Source organism: Anomaloglossus baeobatrachus, chromosome 5 (genome assembly GCF_048569485.1).
Source record: "Anomaloglossus baeobatrachus isolate aAnoBae1 chromosome 5, aAnoBae1.hap1, whole genome shotgun sequence".
NCBI lineage: Eukaryota > Metazoa > Chordata > Amphibia > Anura > Aromobatidae > Anomaloglossus > Anomaloglossus baeobatrachus.
In genome coordinates this window covers 252,632,357-252,655,952 of record NC_134357.1, presented here as the reverse complement: position 1 = coordinate 252,655,952, position 23,596 = coordinate 252,632,357, and the positions used below count along the sequence as shown (strand labels likewise).

Genomic DNA, 23,596 nt, shown 5'->3' with positions numbered 1-23,596 from the left:
AAACAGTGAATAATACAGTATATTTTTACTGTTCCTAATGTAGCCTATCAACTACTCTAAATTAATTTTATGTGATTGTGACGCCCTGGCGCCGCCAAGTGGTCACAGAAAAACATTCACCCGACATAACACCATCCCACATCAGGTACCATCTGCCACAAAATCCTAGCCATCCCCCCTCAGGGTAAGAAGGACACACCAGTGGGCAGGACCAGGCAGATTGGGAGCACCCACCTAGGGGTCTTGAGGATCCGGGGGCGGGAACAAGTCGGTTTCTAGTTGGAGTTCAAAGTTGGAGGTCAAGGCTGTACCTAGTGGAGGGCAGCCAGGGTAGTGGCCCTGGTCTACTGACTAGGTGGCAAGCAGTGGACCGTGTCCAAATGCGACGGGAGTCCGGTCGTGGGAAATCCAAAGTGGACCGGGACAGGGTTGGAGCTCGCCGGTACCGACAGCGGAGATCCGGTCCAGAAACCGGGCACAGGCGGGGTACCTGGACTCTAGTTAGAAGACAGGTGCAAGCCCCTTCTCTAATTAACCAGGCCAGGAGCAAGGTTCCAGGCGTTGCTCCAGAAGTGTTAGCCCAGATAGAGCGAAACGGCAGCCCACCGCGGGGGATAGGGTATCCGCAAACACCCACTGAGATCCCAAGGGTCAGTTTTCGCGGGCACGTCTCCCAACCAGAACATACTGGGAGCGGACTTCCCCGTTCCATATGGAGTTGTCCAGAATTGAGGAAAATTACAGAGTACCGGAGGAAGGGACATCGGTACACCAGCCGGCTGTGGGACTCAAGTACACCCGGACGCGGCAGCCGGCCACTGACACCTTGGTTTACCAACAGACTTATGTGCAATTATTCCACAGTGAGTACACCAACATTCCCTGGTCCAGCGCGCCACCTCCGGCCTACATCACTCCCCGTGTCCTGGATTCTGAGCCCCGGGGCATCCACCCCTACCCACGTAGGGGTTAAACAACCAGCTGCCACTCCATCGCCCCCGGGTGCTTTCCAACAGCAGTGGTGGTACTCCATATTACCACACACCGTGGGTGGCGTCACGAAGTATCCACAGCAATCCCCGTACATATACGCCACTCTTTTATTCGAGTGTCTGCTCGACCCCCGGGTCCGGAAACCCTTTGAGCCACTGCAAATCTGGATCCGAGCAGCCCGGCTGCTGCTGACGTTGGGGCGGCACATGATTCTTAGTTAACTTTTTTATTTTTATATACCAACAACTGGATGATTTGGCATTACTGTTCAGTATAAACGGTTGAAGGAAGCACACACGGATGTGGTGCTAAACGGGTGGAAACGCACACAGGAGATAATAAAAAAGTGTTGCCCAAAATAAGGCACGGATGCTGATCAGTGATGTGAGTTACTGATCAGTGGCTGTGTGGCGCCCCTGACCTGGTCAGGCACCACTGAGTACTGCACCCATGCTGGGGACAGTACAATACAGGTAATCCAGAAGGCTGACAGGGGTGTGGAACACAGGCGCATAGTGACCAGGTCTCACACATGTACCCATGAGAGGACCCCTGGGGATCCCAGGAGGGGGCAAGCCTTCACCTTCACTGGAATAGTGGAGGGGGTAGAGCCTCCATCTCCTCTCAAGGGGTGTGGTGGAGAGTCTGGTTGCTAGGTGGCGTAGGCAAGAACAGGAGAGGAGGAGCAGTGAACCAGTTCAGTGTAGAGTCCAGGGAGCTCAAGTGAGGAGCAGATCCCTGGAGCTGTGCAATCTGACAGCGTCCGCGCAGTGGCTACAGACGGGGGAGAACGGTCAACTAGGAGTGCTGCCTGAAAGCCAGCTTCAGCTAGGGAGTGCAACGGAGTGGGAAGTAAGGAGACTGCTAGAGAGCACCAGGCCCAACCGGGCGGCAGATCCCGAAGCGGGGATAGATTCAACTTTCTTCTGCTAAACCTGCCGGTGTGGGGCTCTTAAAGCCCACACCACAACACTACAAAAGCCGCAGCCACGTAACCACAAGTTAGGGCCCATAGGTCATAGGAGGCAAGAGGCTGGAGTGGCCTGGTCCGGGGAACAAGCACACGGCGAAACAAGAAGGGGAGAGAGGCTTGGAGCATCTTCCCTGGGTGACCCCCATAGGGACTCAAAGTCGGGGTTACCCCAAACCACCAAGGGCTAAGGAAGGCGAGTCAGTAGTCACCCTCATAAAGTCAGCCTGAAGGATACCTGGTTCCACCTGGTTCGTCCCAGCTACGCCCGGGTTACTCACCCTGCCATCAAATGTGAGTAAAAACCCTGAAAGACACTCTGCCTGTGTGGTCATTCTGCGACTTGTAGTACTACAAACCTACACCGGGCCCTGGGGCTTGCCTCACTCTCAGGAGGCTACTACATCCGACTGCACCCACCATCAGCCCCAGGCGTCCCCTAACCTGCAGTGGCGGTCCCCACTGACCGCAATACTGAGAGTGGCGTCACGATCAAACAAGAAGATTTCCTACCAGTGACGGAGATCCAGCAACGTGGAGTCCCTGAAGGTAATGCACCGACACCGACACAACACCTGCGGGGCTTCACATCTGGCGTCACGAACAGGATAAGGACTAGACCTGTTCAGACAGGTGACCATGTGCCTAGGCGGTCCGCTTGAAAAATTGGAAGCGCCGCCATGTTGCCACCATGAAAAGCGCGCTGAAAAACAACAGCAGCCCGCGCTGGAAGAAGTTACCGCCCACGAAGAGGTGTGGCTACCCAGAGATCCCCTGCAGAGTCTGACCTTGCCGGCTATGAGAGCGGAAGCGTCCAGAAACGGCGGGAGAGAAGGGAAGCCACAAACCTGCTGCTGCGGAGAGCAGAAATGGAATCCAGACGCGGATACCCAGAACCAGGCTCTGCTGCCTGGTGGTGCCGGGAGCTTGCCCTCTTCTGTGATCAGCTGGAGGCCAGGATTATGCGACGGCTCTATGAGGAACGCAAGGAGCTCCTGGAGATGGCTGCAGCGGTCCGGACCTATGAGGAGAGAGCCGCGCGGAGCCTGCCGGATCGAGCGGCGACGACGATTCAGACCCCGATGGGTGAGTCCGGTGTGGCCCCGGCTAGAACAAGAGCCCCGACCCTAGCTGCTACGACCGCGGTCCCAGAGGAGGCGCCCGGTGCGGCGACGCTGAGTGAGGCCGCAGCCACGCTAGGTGCGGCCCGCCAAGCCCAGGCCGCTGCAGCGATGCCCCGCCTGTCCCGCAGGGCTCCGACCACCACGGCAGTGCTCATCCGTGCTGCAGGTGTGACGCTGACCCAGGCTGCCACCCTGCTAAACCCGGTCCGCCAAGACCCCAACGCAGCAGCGACGCTCGTCCGCGCCGCAAGTGATATGCTGAACCAGGCCGCAGCCCCGCCGGGTGCGGCCCGCCAAGCTCCGATCACTGCAGCGACGCCCGGCTCAGCCTGCACGGACCCCATCGAGGCTGCGACGCCAAGTGAGACCGCGGCTGCAGTGTCCAGTCCGGCCCGCCAGGAACCGGCCGCGACAGAAACGCCAATCCAGGCCGCCGCCATACAGGGCGCGGCCCGCCAAGACCAGGCCGCCGCCATGCCAGGCGCGGCCCGCCAAGACCAGGCCGCCGCCATGCCAGGCGCGGCCCGCCAAGAAGAGATTACCTCGCCATTTACCCCGGCCTGCAAGGCCAGAGCAGACACCGCTCCCCAGTCCACAGAGGTCCCTGCTAGGAAGACCCTGATAGGAGAGGACCCCGAATACTGGAAGCTGAAGGCTGACCTAGAGGCCCAGTTCCCACAAGAGATGGTGGATCGGTACCTGCTCCCTCCGTATACCCCCAAGGAGATTCAGGCAACCCCTGCAGCTGCGCCGGAGAGTCCACCGCCTGGGCCAGCTGAAGAACACTCATCCCCAACGCTGCCACAACCAGGGTGCAGCGAAGAACTAAGGGGGAGGGGAGGCCAGGAAGCTGAGGGGCTGACTCCGACTCCAGTGCCACCAGCAGTGGACCCATACCCAGAGCCAGAGATGCTGCCCTATTCTCGCTGGGATGAGGAAGACTTGACACCGTCAGCAGATGAAGATCAACCCAAAGACCTCACCTGGGAGCCCACAGGCATGAATCCAGCCCGCAAGACACGGCGCAGCAGAACACAGGTTGCTCCAGCACCACAGTCTCCAGAGCAGAGAGAAGTCACGGTCAGAGACCTGGAGGAGAAAAGGTGCCTAAGAAGGTCCAAAGCCCAGGCCAGAGGACCCCTGTGTTATGGCGTAGTGGAAGATTTCAATCTGAGAAGTGGTTATGGATTCATTGTAGCCCCTGGCATCAAGGAGGGGATATTTGTTAACAGGAGAGATGTAAGCGCTCATCTGCCTAGAGGACACCCTGGCAGAAATCTAAAGATGGGAGACTCAGTTCAGTTCACCATGCATCAAGGCGAAAGGGGATTGTATGCCCTGGACGTAGCGTTATGTCCCAGCAAACCTTACAGCCATCCCATGCTACAAGAAAGACAAGAAAGACAAGAAAGACAAGAAAGACAAGAAAGAAAAGACAGAGATAAAGAACCAGATGTAGAAACAGACGAAGACCAAGAACGGAAAGATAAAGATCCTACAGATGAAACAACCATAGACAAAGATCCTACAGATGAAACAACCACGGACGACGACGGAGAGCAAGAAAGTCACAGGTGCCGGTGCCCTACATGCCCACGCCCTGGTGAAATGGAAGAGTAGAGTAGAGAGAAGTCAAGAAATACAGCAAGTTACCAGTTGAAGTTTTGACAAGTTGAAAAGTTTGCAACGTTATTGTTTAAGCATGTGCCCACAAAAACTATTGTGAGAAATAAACTTTAAGGCTATGAACTTGCTATAGCCACAAACTCTCGCAGTGTAAATAGTTACACCAGTGGCACCACCACCAGGGCCAGCCTGTTTAGGGGCTTGGCTCGTCTGCAACCAGGGGGGCCCGTCCGTAGAAAAGGGCCTTGGCTCACCTGCGACCAGAGAGCACGCCTGTTTATGGGGCCTTGGCTCACCACCACAAAGAGGGTACCTGGTCAGCACCAACTGTGGAGGCCGCCTCTGCATCCTGCCAGAAGAGGCTGAAGGCGCGGATCCACCAGGCCAGGTATACCCTGAAACCACCGGCCCATGTAAGCCGCCTCTACATCCTGCCAGAAGTGGCTGAAGCCGCGGCCAACGTGAAAGGGTTTTGGGTGGGTTAACGGACTTGTGGGTGGAGGGTGGTGATGTCTGATACCTGGTGGTTTTAAAAATGTTTTACATGTTTTAATGTTTTATGCATTTTAAAATGTTGTCTTGCAGCCCGAGGACGTGCTGGTGATAACTAAGGGGGAATGTGGCGCCCCTGACCTGGTCAGGCACCACTGAGTACTGCACCCATGCTGGGGACAGTACAATACAGGTAATCCAGAAGGCTGACAGGGGTGTGGAACACAGGCGCATAGTGACCAGGTCTCACACATGTACCCATGAGAGGACCCCTGGGGATCCCAGGAGGGGGCAAGCCTTCACCTTCACTGGAATAGTGGAGGGGGTAGAGCCTCCATCTCCTCTCAAGGGGTGTGGTGGAGAGTCTGGTTGCTAGGTGGCGTAGGCAAGAACAGGAGAGGAGGAGCAGTGAGCCAGTTCAGTGTAGAGTCCAGGGAGCTCAAGTGAGGAGCAGATCCCTGGAGCTGTGCAATCTGACAGCGTCCGCGCAGTGGCTACAGACGGGGGAGAACGGTCAACTAGGAGTGCTGCCTGAAAGCCAGCTTCAGCTAGGGAGTGCAACGGAGTGGGAAGTAAGGAGACTGCTAGAGAGCACCAGGCCCAACCGGGCGGCAGATCCCGAAGCGGGGATAGATTCAACTTTCTTCTGCTAAACCTGCCGGTGTGGGGCTCTTAAAGCCCACACCACAACACTACAAAAGCCGCAGCCACGTAACCACAAGTTAGGGCCCATAGGTCATAGGAGGCAAGAGGCTGGAGTGGCCTGGTCCGGGGAACAAGCACACGGCGAAACAAGAAGGGGAGAGAGGCTTGGAGCATCTTCCCTGGGTGACCCCCATAGGGACTCAAAGTCGGGGTTACCCCAAACCACCAAGGGCTAAGGAAGGCGAGTCAGTAGTCACCCTCATAAAGTCAGCCTGAAGGATACCTGGTTCCACCTGGTTCGTCCCAGCTACGCCCGGGTTACTCACCCTGCCATCAAATGTGAGTAAAAACCCTGAAAGACACTCTGCCTGTGTGGTCATTCTGCGACTTGTAGTACTACAAACCTACACCGGGCCCTGGGGCTTGCCTCACTCTCAGGAGGCTACTACATCCGACTGCACCCACCATCAGCCCCAGGCGTCCCCTAACCTGCAGTGGCGGTCCCCACTGACCGCAATACTGAGAGTGGCGTCACGATCAAACAAGAAGATTTCCTACCAGTGACGGAGATCCAGCAACGTGGAGTCCCTGAAGGTAATGCACCGACACCGACACAACACCTGCGGGGCTTCACATCTGCAGGATGCACGCATGGATGTAGTGCTAAATGAGGGGGAAACAAGCACTGTAAAAAGAAATAAAATTAAAAAGTGAGCACGGATGAAAATTAGTGATGTGGGTCACTGATCAGTGCTCACCGAGTGCAGGAAGCATGCATGGATGGGCGCAAAAGGGGGATAGAAAAATGGACACGAAAAAAAGAAAAAAGTTCTAGTTAAAAGAAAGCTGCCAATCAGTGATGTGGTCAAAAGGAGGGGATAGAAAAATAGACAAAAGGGTAGAGAAAAAGACAGGAAAAAAAAGTCTGGGAAAACTGCGGCACAGACGCCGATTAGTGATGTGTGTCACTGATCAGCTTTGCGGCTTCAGGACACACACATGGAGGTAGCACAAAAAAAACCTGCCAAAAATCGAGCAATCAAGTACTGATCAGCGCTTGGCGGCAGAAGGGGGGAATGAAAACTGGATAGAGGGGGAAAGGGGTGAGGGAATAGGTAAAAAGGATCTTCTTGTGGGGCCCGTGGATATCTGGGGTTCGTCTACTTAGTTTCCACTGGGGATACTTTGGTTCCTTCTCTTCTCTGATCAGATTCAAGAAAGGAGATGACAAAATCAGGGCTTCTTTTTCTAAACACAACTTTACTTGTTCTTCATAAAGGTTACAGCAATTTCAAATCCTTCCTCTCTAATGTTCATCTCTTTCTGTATACTTCTTTACTCTACTGCCGCTTCCTCTACTGGCTGCATTCTCTCCCAGCAGACTGGTCCAACCCTGACCATTACTTAAGGTCTCAGCTCCTCACTGTTTCATTACTCAGGGTCCCCAGTACCCTTATGGTCGCCCAGCAATCCTGCTGACAATGAGGAATTTGGTGTATAAATTTCAGCACCAAATCTGCATATACTTGGCAAAAAAAATATATATGGTTTTCTGCCAGGAGATGAAGGTCTGATTGAACTCAGTTCACCTGAGGTGATGTCATTGCGTTCAATCAGTTCACCTGAGGTGAGGTTACCTGCAATCACAGGAGGGGTACCGTGAGAACCTCCATCTGTGACCGCTCACAGCTGCAGCTCAGTCAGTCTCTGCCTGAAGCCGCAGCGTGTGGTCATGTTCCGTAATGTGTCCGTGCGCCACGACTTCAGTATGTAGCAGAGCCAGGATCATCGTGGGACCTCGTTTGGCTGACATTAGACCTGGGTGTTTGGGATTAATAAATTGGGGAAAGAGAAATGTTTTTGTATTTTATTTCAAATAAAAGATTTGCTTGTTTTTTGTTTTTATTTTCACTTACAGGATTAGTAATGGGAGGTCTCATAGATGCCTCCCATTACTAGTCTAGGTCTTTGTAGCAGCTGTGAGCTGTCATTAACCCCTTATATTACCCCATTTTCCATCACATAAGGGCAATTGGTATTAGCCAAGCAAATTGGTGGGATTGTCACATCTAATAGATGCAACAAATCTAGGATGGCTGCAGGCTGCTATTTTTAAACTGGGGGGGCCAATAACCATGGGTCTCCCCAGCCTGGGAATACCAGCTTTCAGCTGTTGGCTTTATCTTGGCTGCGTATTAAAATTGGGGGAATGCTCTTTATTTTTTAAACTTATTTATTTAATTATTTTATTTATTTAAATAAAAAAGCCACATGGGGTCCCTCTTATTTTGATACACAGCCAAGATAAGCACAAGGCTGGGGGCCATATGCTTTCTCTGCACTGCTTAATACAATATGGAGGACCCTACACCAATTTATTTATTTATTTTTACACCACTATAAGGATGCAGACAGTGTGTGTGATTTCAACCAATCACATATGCTGTCACACAGGGTGAAGGCATAGTTTGACTGCAAACAGTCACAAATGCCGAGGCTGACGGTGGGCGGGAGAAGCAGGGAATATGTATGAGGGTTAATAAGCGGACCCGGAAGCAGTGTTAAAGCTGCACAGGAGATTCAATAAGTGTAACTGTCCTTCTTTATTCCTTATTTTCCCTTTATTCTTTCTAATTATCCCAGTGGCTGAACTTGAACAGTAACACAGACTTCCCTGAGAAGTCTATGTTTGGGGTCCGTGAACTGACACCAGGTATCCGGTACGAACCCTGAACTTTACAGTTCATGTTCTCCCATCACTATTCTTTAGCTTTCAGTCTCCTACTGGATCCTGCCAGATATAGTTTAGTGCTACATGCTTCTCTGGTTCTGTCTATGCTTTGCTGTCTTTATATCCTTGTCTCCAATTTTGACCTCAGCCTGTTTTTCTGACGACTCTCCTGCCTGCTGTTTTTGTAGTTTGCTGTTATCTTGGTTTTGACCCAGCTCCCCAACTATTCTTTGGATACTCCTCTTTTTGTCCTCCTGGTTTTTACTCTGCATGGCGACTATCCCTGTCTTTAGACTGCAGCCCTCCCATAGGCAGCAATCTCATGGACAATGTAGTAAATCCAGATCCCTGTATATCCCTGCCCAGCAGGCAGTTTCTGCCTAATCTGTCCGAGATAGCCATTTTGTGCCTGTGGCCTCGGACAGATGTCACACTGATTACATGACAAATGAATACTGAAGTTCATATGACTTGATCATATTTATTTAGGACGTCTGAATATGGCCACACACTTAAGATCACTATTAAATGGAATAGTATGGCATAATAACAAATAATTTTATATTTTGCACATCAAAGTAATTATAGAAGTTAATTCATTCAAAATATTTTTATTTTATAGATAATCTCTGAATTTTCTTTTCTAAAAAGAGTAAAAAATTTCAGTTGTTCGTAGTTTTACACCATCTTCATTTTTGAGTATACACATTAGGCTGAAGAGGAAACTGTGAAGTATTTGGTGGATAGCCAGCGGGAGACATTGGGACCACATTCTGAATCACATACACCTGTAATAAGAAAAGTGATAATGGGTTATTGAAATAAGCATGGTATCGAGAATGTACACATTAAAAAATGCAGTAGATATAATAAAATAACAAATAAACACCATTCACCACTTCTTTTTGCTGGCGAGCAAAGGCAGTCTCTTGTATAGAATAGGAGCTGTTCTGTAGCCCCTGGCAGCAGCCACTATACTGTACATTAATTGGTGCCATGCTATGCAGCTTCATTCATTGTGTTTATATCCGACCACCATCTGAGCTTATAATAGCTGACTGGGGGTGCAGGTTGTCGGATCCATACCAATCTGCTATTGATGGAATGGCATATCCTAATGGTAGAGTAGGTAATCAATATTTTCTGACTGTACAACCTCTTTACAGATTCTTGCTACATGTCTCGTGTGGTTATCACATATGTCCATTGGTACTCACTGCACTTCAGTATCAATAGTGCTCTGCTGTTAACAGAATCCATTTCGAGCTTTTACTTAAAACACTATCTGAGAAAATGCCACAGAGAACAGAAAACAAAACACAGCATGAATTGTACTGGCTAATTTAAAAGAATATTCCCATCTCCAATATTCTATCTCAATATGTTGTAGGTGTAATAATAATATTAGCAAATTCATCCAATTAGAAATGTCGTATAGTTCTCCTGATTAGCTATGTCACTTACCCCATGTGCAGGGCATTGCAGTAGTTTAGGTATCCATGGTTACGACCACTCATATAGTGAGAGTTAGTTGTTAGTGGCTTTAGCCATGGATAACTATTACACCTACTACATTTTGGGATATGATCTTAGAGATCCTTCAAAGTAGACACAAATGTTTTATTTTGAAACAATGCAGCATTTGAGACAAAACATTCTTTGAATAGTTGGCCAGATACTAGGAGTCTTGGATGAATAGACCGGGGCCATTCCTCAGCAGATTCTCTCCATCCCATTCCCTGAGATTAAGGCTATGTGCGCACTAGGCCGTTTTACCCGCGGATTTACCCGCGGTTTTGCTGCGGAAACTTCTTGAGAAATGTTTGTAATCTTTCTGCAGACATTTCCCAGCAAAACCTATGGGAAAAAAATAGCTGTGCGCACGCTGCGTTTTTTTCTCAAGAAAATTCTTTCTGAAGATTTTCTTGAGAAAATTTCTTGAGAAAATGTGCATGTCACTTCTTTTCCGCAGGTACCTGCGGAATACCCCCGGTATTTCACTCCATTCACTGTAATGTAATCGCGAAATACCGCGGGTATACCGCAGGTAGCAAATGATGTGCGGTATACCCCCGGTATAGCCGTGATTTACCTGCGGTAATGCTCATCGCTGCCTGCGGTTTTGCAGGAAGTGATGTCATTATGCCAGGAAGAGGAAGCGGAGCAGAGTAAACACAGACGTCACACTCCCTGGACGCCGCACAGAAGCACTTCCATGTGACCTCCAGGTGCCCGTGCAGTCTGTGTCCCGCTCCGGCCCGCGGCTGCCTGCACTGCTGTGTGTCAGTGTCTGCCCGCAGTATCAGCAGCTTGTCACACTGCAGCGCAGGCAGACACTGACACACAGCAGTGCGTGCAGCCGAGGGGATGCCGAGCGCTGCTGTCAGGAGGTGAGAAGAGATCATTACCTGCTGTGACGATCTCCTGCCTCCTGACGTCACCGCGGTCACTGCTGTCTATGCCCGTCTCGCGATCGGCCCGAGACTGTCACTAGCGGTGACGTCACGGGCTCTCGCGATACTGCTGACAACGCAGCAGGCATAGAAGGCAGTGACAGCGCTGATGGCAGGACTGCAGGAGATCATCACAGCAGGTAATGATCTCATCTATCCTCCTGACAGCAGCGCTCATCATCCCCTGCAGTGACCTGGGCTATTGATGTTAGCTCAGGTCACTGCATTGCTCTCCCAGCCAATGGGGAACATTCTGTTCTTCATTGAATTGGACAGTGACTATGGTATGGGTTGCCGTGGGACCCCCCCATCCCCTTATTGAATTACGCCGGACGTGGAATTGATTGTTCTTTTCAATAAATTGGTGAAAGAGGGAATGCTTTGGGCAGTGTTTTTTCAAATATTTTTTTTTTTGTTGTCTATTTTTTATTTCTTACTGACTGGGTTGGTGATGTTGGGTATCTGATAGACGCGTGACATCACTAACCCCAGGGCTTGATGCCAGGTGACATTACACATCTGGCATCAACCCCATATATTACCTTGTTTGCCAATGCATCAGAGAGGGATGAGTTGGGGCGAAGCGCCAGGATTGGCACGTCTAATGGATGCGCCACTTCTGGGGCGGCTGTGGCCTGCTATTTTTAGGCTGGGGAGTGTCCAATTACAGTGGACCTCCCTAGTCTGAGAATACCAGACCACAGCTGTCCACTTTACCTTGGCTGGTGATCCAATTTGGGGGGGACCCCACGTTTTTTGTTTTAAATTATTTATTTAATCTAAAATACCAGCGTGGGGTGCCCTCTGTTTTGGATTACCAGCCAAAGTGAAGCTGCCTGTGGTTTGCAGACTGCAGCCGTCTGCTTTACCCTAGCTAGCTACAAAAGATGGGGGGACCTCACGTGTTTTTTTTTTAAATTATTTATTTTATGGCTAAATACAAGGTAGGCACCCTTTAGTGCCACATGAAAGTCACTAAAAGGTGCCAGCTTAGAAAATGCAGGGAGGTGGGACATTATATAGGTCTTTCTCATCTATCTATCTATCTATCTATCTATCTATCTATCTATCTATTCATCTGTCCCTCTATCCATTATCTGTCTGTCTATCAATTATCTATCTATTATCTATATTATTTATTGCAGTTACAGCATAAAAAAACCGCAGGGACCAACCTGCAGAAAAACCGCGGCAAAACCGCGGGAAAAACGCATGCGTTTTTCCCGCGGTTTTGGTGCGGTAATCTTCAACTCCCAGAAGTTTCTCAAGAAATTTTCTTGAGAAAAATCACTTTTCTAGTGTGCACATAGCCTTACACATCTAGAAAGAGACTTGTCAGTCAATGAAACTGAGGCAGGGAGAACCACCTGGAACCGATCTTGGACTAATCAGCCAAGGCACATAGTTTCTTTGTAGTCTTTCAACAGTGGGATAAATGGGCCATTTTGCTGCCACTCGGAGCCAGATTTGACTGGTCGCCAAGCCGATAGTTAAACTGGCAGCCAGCTCACAGAGCATGTTCAATTCTGGCTCAATGCACTCAACTGTACATGTGTTTTTTAGGTATGAATAATTGAAGCTCTGAACACTGGCATTTCTTGATTTCTTGAGTCACGGTGATATATGTAGTGTGATCCAGTCACCTGATCATGCTACTGATTTCATACTTATTAGGCCCGTTGCACACGTCAGTGAAAAACACAGACGTTCTTCACTGACATATAAAACACGCACATGTCCCTCCGTGTGCCGTGATTCACGGCACACGTGGGTTGTCTAAGTGCAATCCGGGCTCCGTTCTCCATGGCCCGTGATTGCACATAGAGATTAACTCACCTGTGCCCGCTACCACTCTCCATGGTGCTGAACGCTCCCGCGGTGCAGCATCCGGCCGGCGCTGACCCCCGCAGCAGCTGCTTCCGGGTCGGCTGTGTCGTGCATTCATGAATATGCACGACAGTAATGAGCCGGCTCAGAAGCAGCAGGCTGCACGGGCTGCAGAGAGCGCCGCTGAAACCGGGTGAGTAAAAATGATTTTTATTTTATATGCACGTTTTTTTTCTGGCACGTGTTTAACGGATCACACCACTGCGTGGTCCGTGGGACATCAGTGATGCCAGAAAAAAATGGACATGTCTCCGTGCGGCAATCACGGACATGTGTGTACACTGCACGGAGACACGGTCAGTGAAAAATCACTGATGTGTGAGCACTGCAGACCCATTGATTATAATGGGTCTGCGTATGTCAGTGATTCTGGTACGTAGAAAAAAAAGCACAAACGTACCAGAATCACTGACGTGTGAAACAGGCCTTACTTTTACTCTCTACGTGGGGTATTAAGTCATTACCATCTGACTGTATTTCTGGTCCGTTTATTTTATTGGCGTCCTTTGCCTTATCTATGTATTGCTATATACGGACCACTTACTGTTAAATATGGACATTGGTTGCTCTATGGTTGTGGATTCTCATTTTAATATTATTAATAAAAATTTGTAATTTTCTATTGAAGATTATTTACTGATGTGCATTTTTGACTCGATTTTCTACTGTATTTCGTTGATTTCATACTTGTGCAGCAAAGGAGGGGAACAGCGATGAGTGAAACGTTGCAATGGAGCTAAAGAAACCGGTGTTTAATTGGAAAGTACTCATAAGAGATGACAGTATGGGGGAGAATAGTGTGAGGAAACATGGTTATGATTAAGGAAGTCTAACTTCTGAAACGCGTCAACTGCGTGTTTATAACTTGCTGCACTATGATTTTTAATTAGTTTTCAATAAAATGGAATTTTAAGAAAAATATTTTCCCTATGAAGACATTGCTGCTGGATATTTTTTTCTTTTTGCTGCAATCACGTTTGAGCCTCCCTTATTCCATGCACTGTCTGACCTTCTCTACAACATGAATTTACCAGCATAATATCATATGGTGAGCTGTATCTTTTCTTTTTTTACTAGTGTGAGGAAACAGTATGGAGGAATTGAGAGCGGATAGTGTGAGGTGGAGTGAGGGGACAATATTGAGGTGAAAGTGTGAGGGGACAGTATGGGGAGTATGATAAGACAGTATTGGGGAATAGAGTAAAGAGACAGTATGGGGGGAGTGTGAAGGGACAATATGAGGGAAAAGTGAAGTGATTGTGTGGCGCCCTGGACAAGCCAGGTAGCCACATGAATAACATTCGCACCCCCACCCCCCCTGGACAGAAACACACGTCAAACATAAAACCCTTGTTGCCTCCCTCCAGGGGCTGATGTCCACACCAGGTGGGGTGGAGCCAGGCGGTTGGCCCCACCCACCGAGGAGTTCACAGTCCTGGAGGCGGGAAAAACAGAGAGAAAGAGAAGAGTTTAGAGAGTGGAAGTGGGAGGAGCAAGAGAGGTGTCGGGGTCGGAGCCTGGACACGTACAGCAAGGTTGGCAGATGGTGGTGGCCGTCTGCAGGAGTTAGTGGAGCTCCGCAGAGCCGAAAGGACCGGAGTCGGGCGTCGGCCCGCCGGTACCGGAACGGGGAACGGAGTGAAACTAAGCACACACAGGCAGGGCCATCGGACCCCGACCAGGCTTGGAGCCACCGTTAATTGTCAAATCCGACTGTGACGGGAACCACAGGGGTTTCCCAACTACCAAGTCCCGTTTGAAGGCAACCGTCCGCACCGTGCGGGTATACAGCCACCGCCAAAGGCTAGAAACCCAAGGGCCAGCGCCCGGCAAATCGGGCTCCTACGGCACCTATACGCCGGGGAGCGGACCACCGTTGGGAAGCCATCGGAGTCAAAAGCAAACTACTAAGGTGCAGGGAAAGATAGCCACCATAACCTGTCTGGGGAGTGAGACACTGCGGCCGGCCGCGGGAACCGTTCATCCAGCCGTTTGGTTTACCGGAGACTCTTGTAACTTTCTATTGCTGAGTGAGTACACCAGTGCCGTCCGGCACCGCGCCGCGCTGTCCCAGCGACCCTGCACCTCGCCAGCCCTGCCTCCCCGTCACCTCACCGGGCCCCGGGACAACCAGCCCCTACCCACGGAGGGGGAAAACATCCCAGCTTCTCCCTAACAACGCTCCCGGGATCCCCGTCACCAGCAGCGGTGGTGCCCACCTTCACCACAAACCGTGGGTGGCGTCACGGACTCAATCCCCAAACAATCCTCCCCTTTTCACTCACGGGCGAGGAGCGCCGCTCGAGTCCCCGGATCCGGCCCACCACTTGAGCCACCGAGCAGCAGTAGCAGCAGCAGCGCCGGACCCGAGCGTCAGCGTTAAGTCGAGCAGCGCCCCGCCGCCCGCGACAATTGTAAGGTGAAATAGTGTGAGGAGACAATAAGGTTGGACAGTATATGGGGCCTAAGGGGACAGTATGAAGAGAATAGTGTGAGGTGATAGCATTGGTGGAACAGTGTAAGGAGGCAATATTGGGGGAAAGTGTGAGGGGACAGCATAAGAGGCAGTGTGAAGAGCCAGTATAGGGGGATTAGTGTAAATATTCAATATAGGGAGGATAGTGTGATGGTACGGTATGAGGGGAATAGTTTGAGGGGATAGTTTTCAGTGGAAAATCTTAGGGGACAGTATGAGGGGCAGTGTGAGGAGACAGTGTGCGGGAAAATGTGATGGGACAGTATTGGGAAAAGTGTGAGAGGACAGTATTTGTGGGAAAGTGTGAGGGGACAGGAAGGGGGAAATTGTAAGGGTAAGTTCACACAGTGCATTTTTCGCGGCGTTTTTGCGCATTTTTCGGGTGCGTTTTTGATCAGAAAACTGCATGACTTTGCTTCCCCAGCAAAGTCTATGAGTTTTCATTTTTGCTGTCTGCACACAGCATTGTTTTTTAGCTACGTTTTTGTGGTGCCCAGAAAAACGCAGCATGTCAATTTTTTTTGCGTTTTCCACCCACTGAGTTCAATGAGATGTTCAAAAAAAGCAATGAAAAACGCAAATTGTAAATATAGCTGCGATTTAGTGCATTTCTATGACTAAAAACACAGCTATAAACGCAAGGGGTGGGTAGTAAAGTGACATGTACAGGAAGAGGATTCCTTCTGTTAGTAAACACAGAAGCGTGAACCCTCCCGGGACCGCCACCGCTGCATCCACCTCCCATCCTGCGTCATGTCCGCTCCCATGCGGCTCCATGTCCGGGCGGGAGATGGAAGCAGCTGCGAAATCAAAAGTGAACAGTAGAAAAAAAAAAGTCATACTCATCTGTCTGCAGACTCCCGGTGCAATGTCCGCTCCCAGCTCCTCTTCCCGGTATCGCCGCTCCTGCTCCGGCTGTGTGCAGACGTCCGATAGCTGCAGGACCTGGCGCTGATCACCTGATGCGGTCACCTGATGCGGCACCTGACGCATCAGCTGATCGTAAGTCTCGCGGTGACGCCGGCTTTTTACCACCCGGCCGGCTTAAACTATCAGCTGATGCCGTCAGGAGACCACTTCACTGATTACCGGCATCTCCTGCAGCGATCGGACGGGAGTCTGCACAGACATGTGTATTTATTTTTTTTTGCACTGATGCATCATCTGATTGTATAAGCGGCTTTTATACAATCAGCTGATGTGTGATGTGATTCACGTCCTTGATCCTGACACATCATCTCATCACTTTGCCTTCCAGCAAACCGATCAGATGATATTGGATCCGGATTGGACAGCGTTTGACCCTTGACCCAGGATTACTGCGGGGGGTGGGGGGGTTCTTTATTTCAATAAAGATGGAGTCCCTAATTGTGTTGTGTTTTATTTCTAATAAAAATATTTTTCTGTGTGTTGTGTTTTTTTTTATCTGTACTAGAAATTCATGGTGGCCATGTCTAATATTGGCGTGACACCATGAATTTCGGGCTTAGGGCCAGTTGATAATATACAGCTAGCCCTAACCCCATTATTACCCAGCGAGCCACCCGTCACCAGGGCAGCTGGAAGAGTTGGATACAGCGCCAGAAGATGGCGCTTCTATGAAAGTGCCCTTTTCTGGGGCAGCTGCGGACTGCAATTCACAGCAGGGGTGTCCAGAAAGCTTGGGCACCCTGAGCTGCGGATTCCAATCCCCAGCTGCCTAGTTGTACCTGGCTAGACACAAAAATTGGGCGAAGCCCACGTCATTTTTTTTTAAAATTATTTCATGAAATTCATGAAATAATTAAAAAAAAAAAAAAAAAGAACTGCCCTATATTTTTGGTTCCCAGCCAGGTACAAATAGGCAGCTAGGGGTTGGGGGACAAAAAACTCTTGCATACGGTCCTGAATGGAGTATGCTGAGCCTTGTAGTTCTGCAGCTGCTGTCTGTCTGTATAGAGAAGAGCAGAAAGCAGCTGCAGAACGACAAGGCTCAGCATGCTCCATTCACTAGTGTATGCAGGAGAGCAGACAGCAGCTGCAGAACTACAAGGCTCAGCATACTCCATCCAGGACTGTATGCAGGAGTTTTTTGCCCACCCAAAAAATGACATGGGCTTTGCCATATTTTTGTATGCTAGCCAGGTACAGCAGGCACCTACGGACTGCCCCAAGCCCCAGCTGCCTATTTGTACCCGGCAGGGAGCCAAAAATATAGGGAAGCCCGTTTTTTAAATTATTTCACGAATTTCATGAAATAATTAAAAAAAAAATCGACATGAGCTTCGCCCCATTTTTGTGTCCAGCCAGGTACAACTAGGCAGCTGGGGATTGGAATCCGCAGCACAGGTTGGCCTGAGCTTTCTGGGCCCCTTTGCTGCGAATTGCAGTCCGCAGCCGCCCTAGAAATTGGCGCTTTCATAGAAGTGCCATCATCTGGCGCTGTATCCAACTCTTCCAGCTGCCCTGATGCCGAGTGGCTTGCTGGGTAATTATGAGTTAATACTAGCTTTGTTTTACTAGCTAGTATTAAGCCAGAGATTCTTAATGTCAGGCAAGTTTGACCCGGCCATTAAGAATCTACAATAAAGGGTTAAAAAAAATCACACTACACAGAGAAAAAATACTTTAATAGAAATAAATACACAGACACACTTAGAGACTTCATGTTTATTACTCCCTGTCAGCCCTCCACGATCCATGGTTTTCTGTCTTCTTTCTCCTTCAACCCATGCAGCTCTGCTACATCAGCAGTGCTGCATGGGGGAAGATGCTGCTGCTCCCCGTGCAGTCTTTTCACTCCGTGAGTGAGCTGAGGCTGCTGGCTGTAAGCGGTGACTTCACTGCTGACAGGCGCGTTGCTATAGCAACTGTTACAGCCGGTCAATAACAGAACGGGGAAGCAGAATGGGAAGCCGACCATGTGCCAGAGCATCTCGCATGTACACGGGGATGCACAAACGAGCACCGCGTACCGGACAGATGCACTGACAGGACCTAGCAATGACGTTCAGCTATGTGACCAGTCTGTAGCCAATGAGATAATAGACACGTGACTGGTCACATGCTTTTTTGATGTCACGGAAGGTCCTATCATCAGTGCTGGTTACCGGGAGGACGCAGCGATTATCGGAAGGAAAAGCGGCGGGAGATAGAGTGCAGGACGCGTCGCGGGGACAGGTAAGTGTTATGACAATGTTTATTAACTGTATGTGTACATTTATGATGTGTTTTTATGTGTTTGTGATTGCCTCCCATTATTTTCAATGGTGTTCGAGAGGTTCGTCGAGCGGCTCGCCGAAAGGAACTCGAACACGGCCTCCGTTCGACGAACCGAACCGAACTCGAGCCTCTAGAGGCTCGCTCATCTCTAGTCTCGATGACAGAATATTTTTAAAATTGTACTAGAATTCAATCGCGAGACTCTCCTCTACCTATCTTGCTAGCTGTATTACCATGCCTTCTAGACATTTTAGCTAGATTTCACATTGAGTGCATAGCCTTTCCCAGTTTGGGACTCAAAATGTTTTTAAAATTGTGTCAAAATGGAATCAGAGTCTCTCATGTATGTCTGTTGCTGTCTGTATTGTAATGCCTTCTAGTGATTTTATCTATTGCTCGCTCTGAGTGCATAGTTTTTCCCAATTTGGAAGTTAGAATGTTTTCAAAATGGTACCAAGATGGAATCAGAGTCTCTCCTCTACATCTGTTGCTGGCTGAATAGCCATGCCTCCTAGTCATTTTAGCTAGGCCTCACAGTGACTGCATAGGCTTTCCCAGTATGGAAGTCAGAATGCTTTCAAAATTGTACCAAGATGGAATCAGAGTCTCTCCTATTCGTCTCCTCAGGGTAGGAGTCTGAATCTTTTTAAAATTGTCCAAAATTTAGTCAGAGGTCCTCATATATATCTCTTACTGCTTGTATTAGAATCCATCCTTGGAATTCTTGCTAGGCCTTACACTGAATGCATAGGTTTTATCAGGGTAGTCTGAGTCTTTTTAAAATTGTACCAAAATTTAGTCAGAAGCCCTCCTTTACGTCTTTTGCTGCATCTATTACAATCCATCCTCTGAATTCTTGCCAGCCCTTCCACTAAGTGCTTAGACTATACCAGGGTAGGAGTCTGAATAGTTTTAAAATTTGCCCAAAATTTAGTCAGAGGCCCTTCTTTACTTCTCTTGTTTCATATATTTCTTTAACGCTCTTTTCGGCATCCCCACACTGTCCTTCTTCCCTCCCCCAGCAGGGACGCTGGCACTCTCACCTTCCCAGCCACTAACCTCCAACCCCAGCCCTTTCTGCCATCTCCTGGGGCTTGCACATGCCGCACATGCTTCCTGGTAGTGCCCCTAGGGAAGGCACGCTTTTCTTAAAGAGCCTCCATGGGCCTACCCAGGCTGAGAAAACCAGCCCCCAGCTGTCAACTTTATCTTGGCTGGGTATCAAAATTTGGAGGGATCACATGTTATTTTTTAAAATTATTTATTTAAATAATTAAAAAAAGCCACATGGGGTCCCTCGTATTTTGATACACAGCCAAGATAAAGAACATGGCTAAAGGCTGCAGCCTGTATCCATCTGCTTTATCTGCACTGGGTATCAATATGTGGGGGACCCTACCAAATTTTTTTCCATTTTTTAATTTATTTTTACACGACTTTAGGGACACAGGAAGTGTGTGTGATTCGAACTAATCACAGACACTGTCACAAAGGGTGGGGGTGTGGTCTGACTGCAACCAATCACAGACACTGGGACTGACAGTGGGCAGAGGAAGCAGTGAATATGTATGAGAGCTAATGATCTGACCCAGAAGCAGTATTACAGCAGCAGGGGAGGTGAATAAATATAATTTTCCTATTTTATTCCATATTTTCTTTCTTTTGCAGACTCCCATCCCTTACTTACACCATTTTATAACACATAAGTTCAGCCTGTAGGGGGAGGGGGGCTTTTTGGGGTCAAGTTTGGCTACCGAACCCAAACTTTTTTTAGTTTGTGCTTGTTCATCTGTGGGTTCGCTCATCACTAGTTACTACATTTGTATTTATTTTTATAAAATCAGGCAGGATGGCATGCTAAATCCTAACAGTGTGTAATATACTCACTATCAGGATTTGGCTCTGCTTGCCAATTCCAGCTATAATCACATGACGACCCATATGGGATTTTCATACTTGCAGTCTTGTGCCAACTAGCTTCTGTTCCTGCTTCTCTCAGTGAAGCAGGGGCTGTAGTTTTTCACTGAAAATTGAGAGAATTACATTGTTTTAAGCCTGTACCGTAAAAATAGAAAGAACTGTGCCAAGGTTATATCAATGAATCTGGGACTACACAAAGAAAACAAAAAGAATAGATCATCAGCAGAATACCCTTCCAAAATTGTAAAATCTAAACTTCAGAGAAATGTCATTCATTGTTGTTTTGTTTTTTTTTAATTTTGACCTCATTATTAACGTCAATGGTAAATTCCCCCCCGCAAAAAAAAAAAAAAATGGTGCAAAAAATAACCATAGGATTTTTTGGATTAAAAAATAAATCAGCAAACGGCTAACCTAAAAAAAAAGCTACACGTGCATAAGTTTCCATAAAACTTATTAGCTTGTAGTCGTCAGATTTTTCAGGAGAAAATACACAACGGTAAATATGCAAAATATCAGTAATGTCTGAACAATTTCTTATAAATACTAATAATTTTATTAGTGAGATGTACGGTTGCTGTCCATTTTAGCAATTCAATCATTTTTTTCTACGCTAAATACTTTGGTTATGTAAAATATGTACTCTTAGAATTATTTTTTTTTATTAGCTCAATTCTCAGCCTTCATTTAAGTATATTTTAATATAGATGTTAACCCTTATCAGGACTCACGAATAGAGTTATGCACTTCACAGATAATTTTAAAGCCCAGTTACAATTAATGGTCCTGCCTTTGATTTTAGTCAAACAGATATCGGATATGATTTGTGATCTTTCTATGTGCTATAATTCCACCCTATAATTTTATGTTAGTGGATAAATTCCACTTTTTTATGCTTACTGATCTTTTATCCTTTGTTAATCTGATGTCATTTTAGCAAAGCAAGTTTAAAATTGTCAGAACTTCAGCACAAAGTCCTTTTCTTTTTACACTATATACAAATTGTTTGCATTGTACCTGATAAAAATCTTATTCAAATTGTTTATATTGTACCTAATAAAAATCTGTACTTGATGTTGGATAGTGATGGGTGGACTTGCACTTGCAGATAACCGGGACCGGTGAGTCCCTGTTGTCTTTTTTTTAAAAATCCAGTTCAGGTCCCAGAATCCGGAGATTCAAAATGTTGGTAAAAGGGATAGGGGATAGGAGCAGGTGCACTGTACTTACCGAGCATCCGTGATGGCGGTACACTGCTTCCAGGCCACGCATGCACTTCCAGAACCAATAATTAACTATTATTGAATATTCACTGCTTTCCCCACCCACCAGCGTTAGTGATTGATTGCGCCTTATCTTGGCTGTGTGTCAAAATGAGAGGAACTGCATGCAATTTTTTTAATCATGTAAATAAATAATTTTAAAAAATGGTGTGTGGTCCCCTCAATTTTGATACTAAGCCAAGATAACGCCCGACAGCTGGGGGCTGTTATTTTCAGGCTGGGGAGAGCAATTGTTATTGTCCCCCCAGCCTAAAAATAGCAACCTGCAATCGCCTGGGATTGTCACATCTATTAGATGTGACAAGCCCGGCACATTACCCGGCTCTTCTCGATTGCCCTGGTGCAGTGGCAATTGGGGTAATGAGGGTGTCAATGGTAGCTCATAGCGGTCACTAAGACCTTAATTACTATTAGCAGGCATCTATGAAACCCTCCCATCACCCCATCACTTATCTGTAAGTGAAAGTAAATAAATACAAACATTTTTTTTTTATTTGAAATAAAAGACAAATAAATCCTCTTTTAAAACTTTATGAATGCCCAAAACACCCCTGCAGCTACGACATAATCTACACAGGGGTCTTATAGGTCTCCCTATTACTAATCTAGGGCTTAGTGGCAGCTGTAAGCTGTTATTAACTCCTCATTACCCCAATTGCCATCGCACCACGGCAATCAGGAAGAGTCGGATAAAGTGCCAGGCTTTTCACATCTAATGGATGTGACAATCCCGGGTGGTTGCAGGCTGCTATTTTGAGGCTGAGGGCAGTCAAATAAGCATGGACCTCCCCAGTCTGAGAATACCAGCCATCAGTTGTCAGGCATTATATTGGCTGGGTATCAAAATGTGGGGGACCACACGTCAGTTTTTTAAATTGTTTATTAAAATAATAAAAACAATAAAAAGGCCGCATGCGGTTCCTACTATTTTGATGCACAGCCAAGATAAGCGCAGGGCTGGGGGCTGCAGCCCATAGCCAAAAGCTTTATCAGTGCTGGGTATCAAAATATGGGGAAACCTAGTTGTTTTATTTATTTAGTTATTTTTATACCACAAAACTGACCCTCAGACAGGGCACGTGATTGGTTGCAGGCAGATGCTGTCATCCAGGCTGAGTGGTGCGTCTGACTGCAACCAATCACAGACATCAGGACAGCAGGTGGGAGGGAAAAGCAGTGCATATGGATGAGCAATGATGAGCGGCCCAGGAAGTGAAGGAGAGGCCGAGGAAGCAGTATACAGTGGCCTCAGTAAGTATGAATTACTCGCTTCATTTTTATCTTCCTTACTTTTTCTTTCTTTTTTTTTTTTTTTACTTCTCAAGTACTGTATCTGGATCAAACACCCAGAATCCCGGGCCCGGCACCCGGGTACCTTTGAAACTGCGCGGATCCGGACTTTTAAGGCTGCTTTACACCAGGCAATCTATCGTGCGATAGATCGTCGGGTCACGGTTTTTGTGACGCACATCCGGCATCGCTGGCGATGCCGGCCTGTGTGACACCTCCTAGCGACGCAGTATCGCTCACAAATCGTGAGTCGGGTACTGCTCGTTAGGTTCCATAATATCGTTTACTTTAGTTGACCATCGTTTCCGTGGTAGCACACGTCGCTCCATGTGACACCACGGGAACGATGAGCAGCTCACCTGCCTCCCGCGGCCGCCGCCGTCTCTATGTGGAAGGAAGGAGGTGGGCGGGATGTTTACGTCCCGCTCATCTCCGCCCCTCCGCTTCTATTGTCCGGCGCCCGTGTGACGTCGCTGTGACGCCGAACGTCCCTCCCACTCCAGGA

At 48.2% G+C, this 23,596-nt stretch overlaps 1 protein-coding gene across 2 annotated transcripts in view; it reads right to left on the bottom strand.

The window, feature by feature from the left end:
* Positions 1–9,056: 9,056 nt before the first annotated feature.
* Positions 9,057–23,596, bottom strand: part of LOC142311168 (membrane-spanning 4-domains subfamily A member 8-like) — a 167,928-nt gene continuing 153,388 nt past the window's right edge. For both annotated transcript variants that reach the window (XM_075349349.1, XM_075349350.1), the window contains one exon: positions 9,057–9,369. In XM_075349349.1, coding sequence (XP_075205464.1) covers positions 9,271–9,369 — 99 coding nt within the window. In that variant the 3' untranslated portion in view covers positions 9,057–9,270. The remainder of the gene's footprint in view (positions 9,370–23,596) is intronic.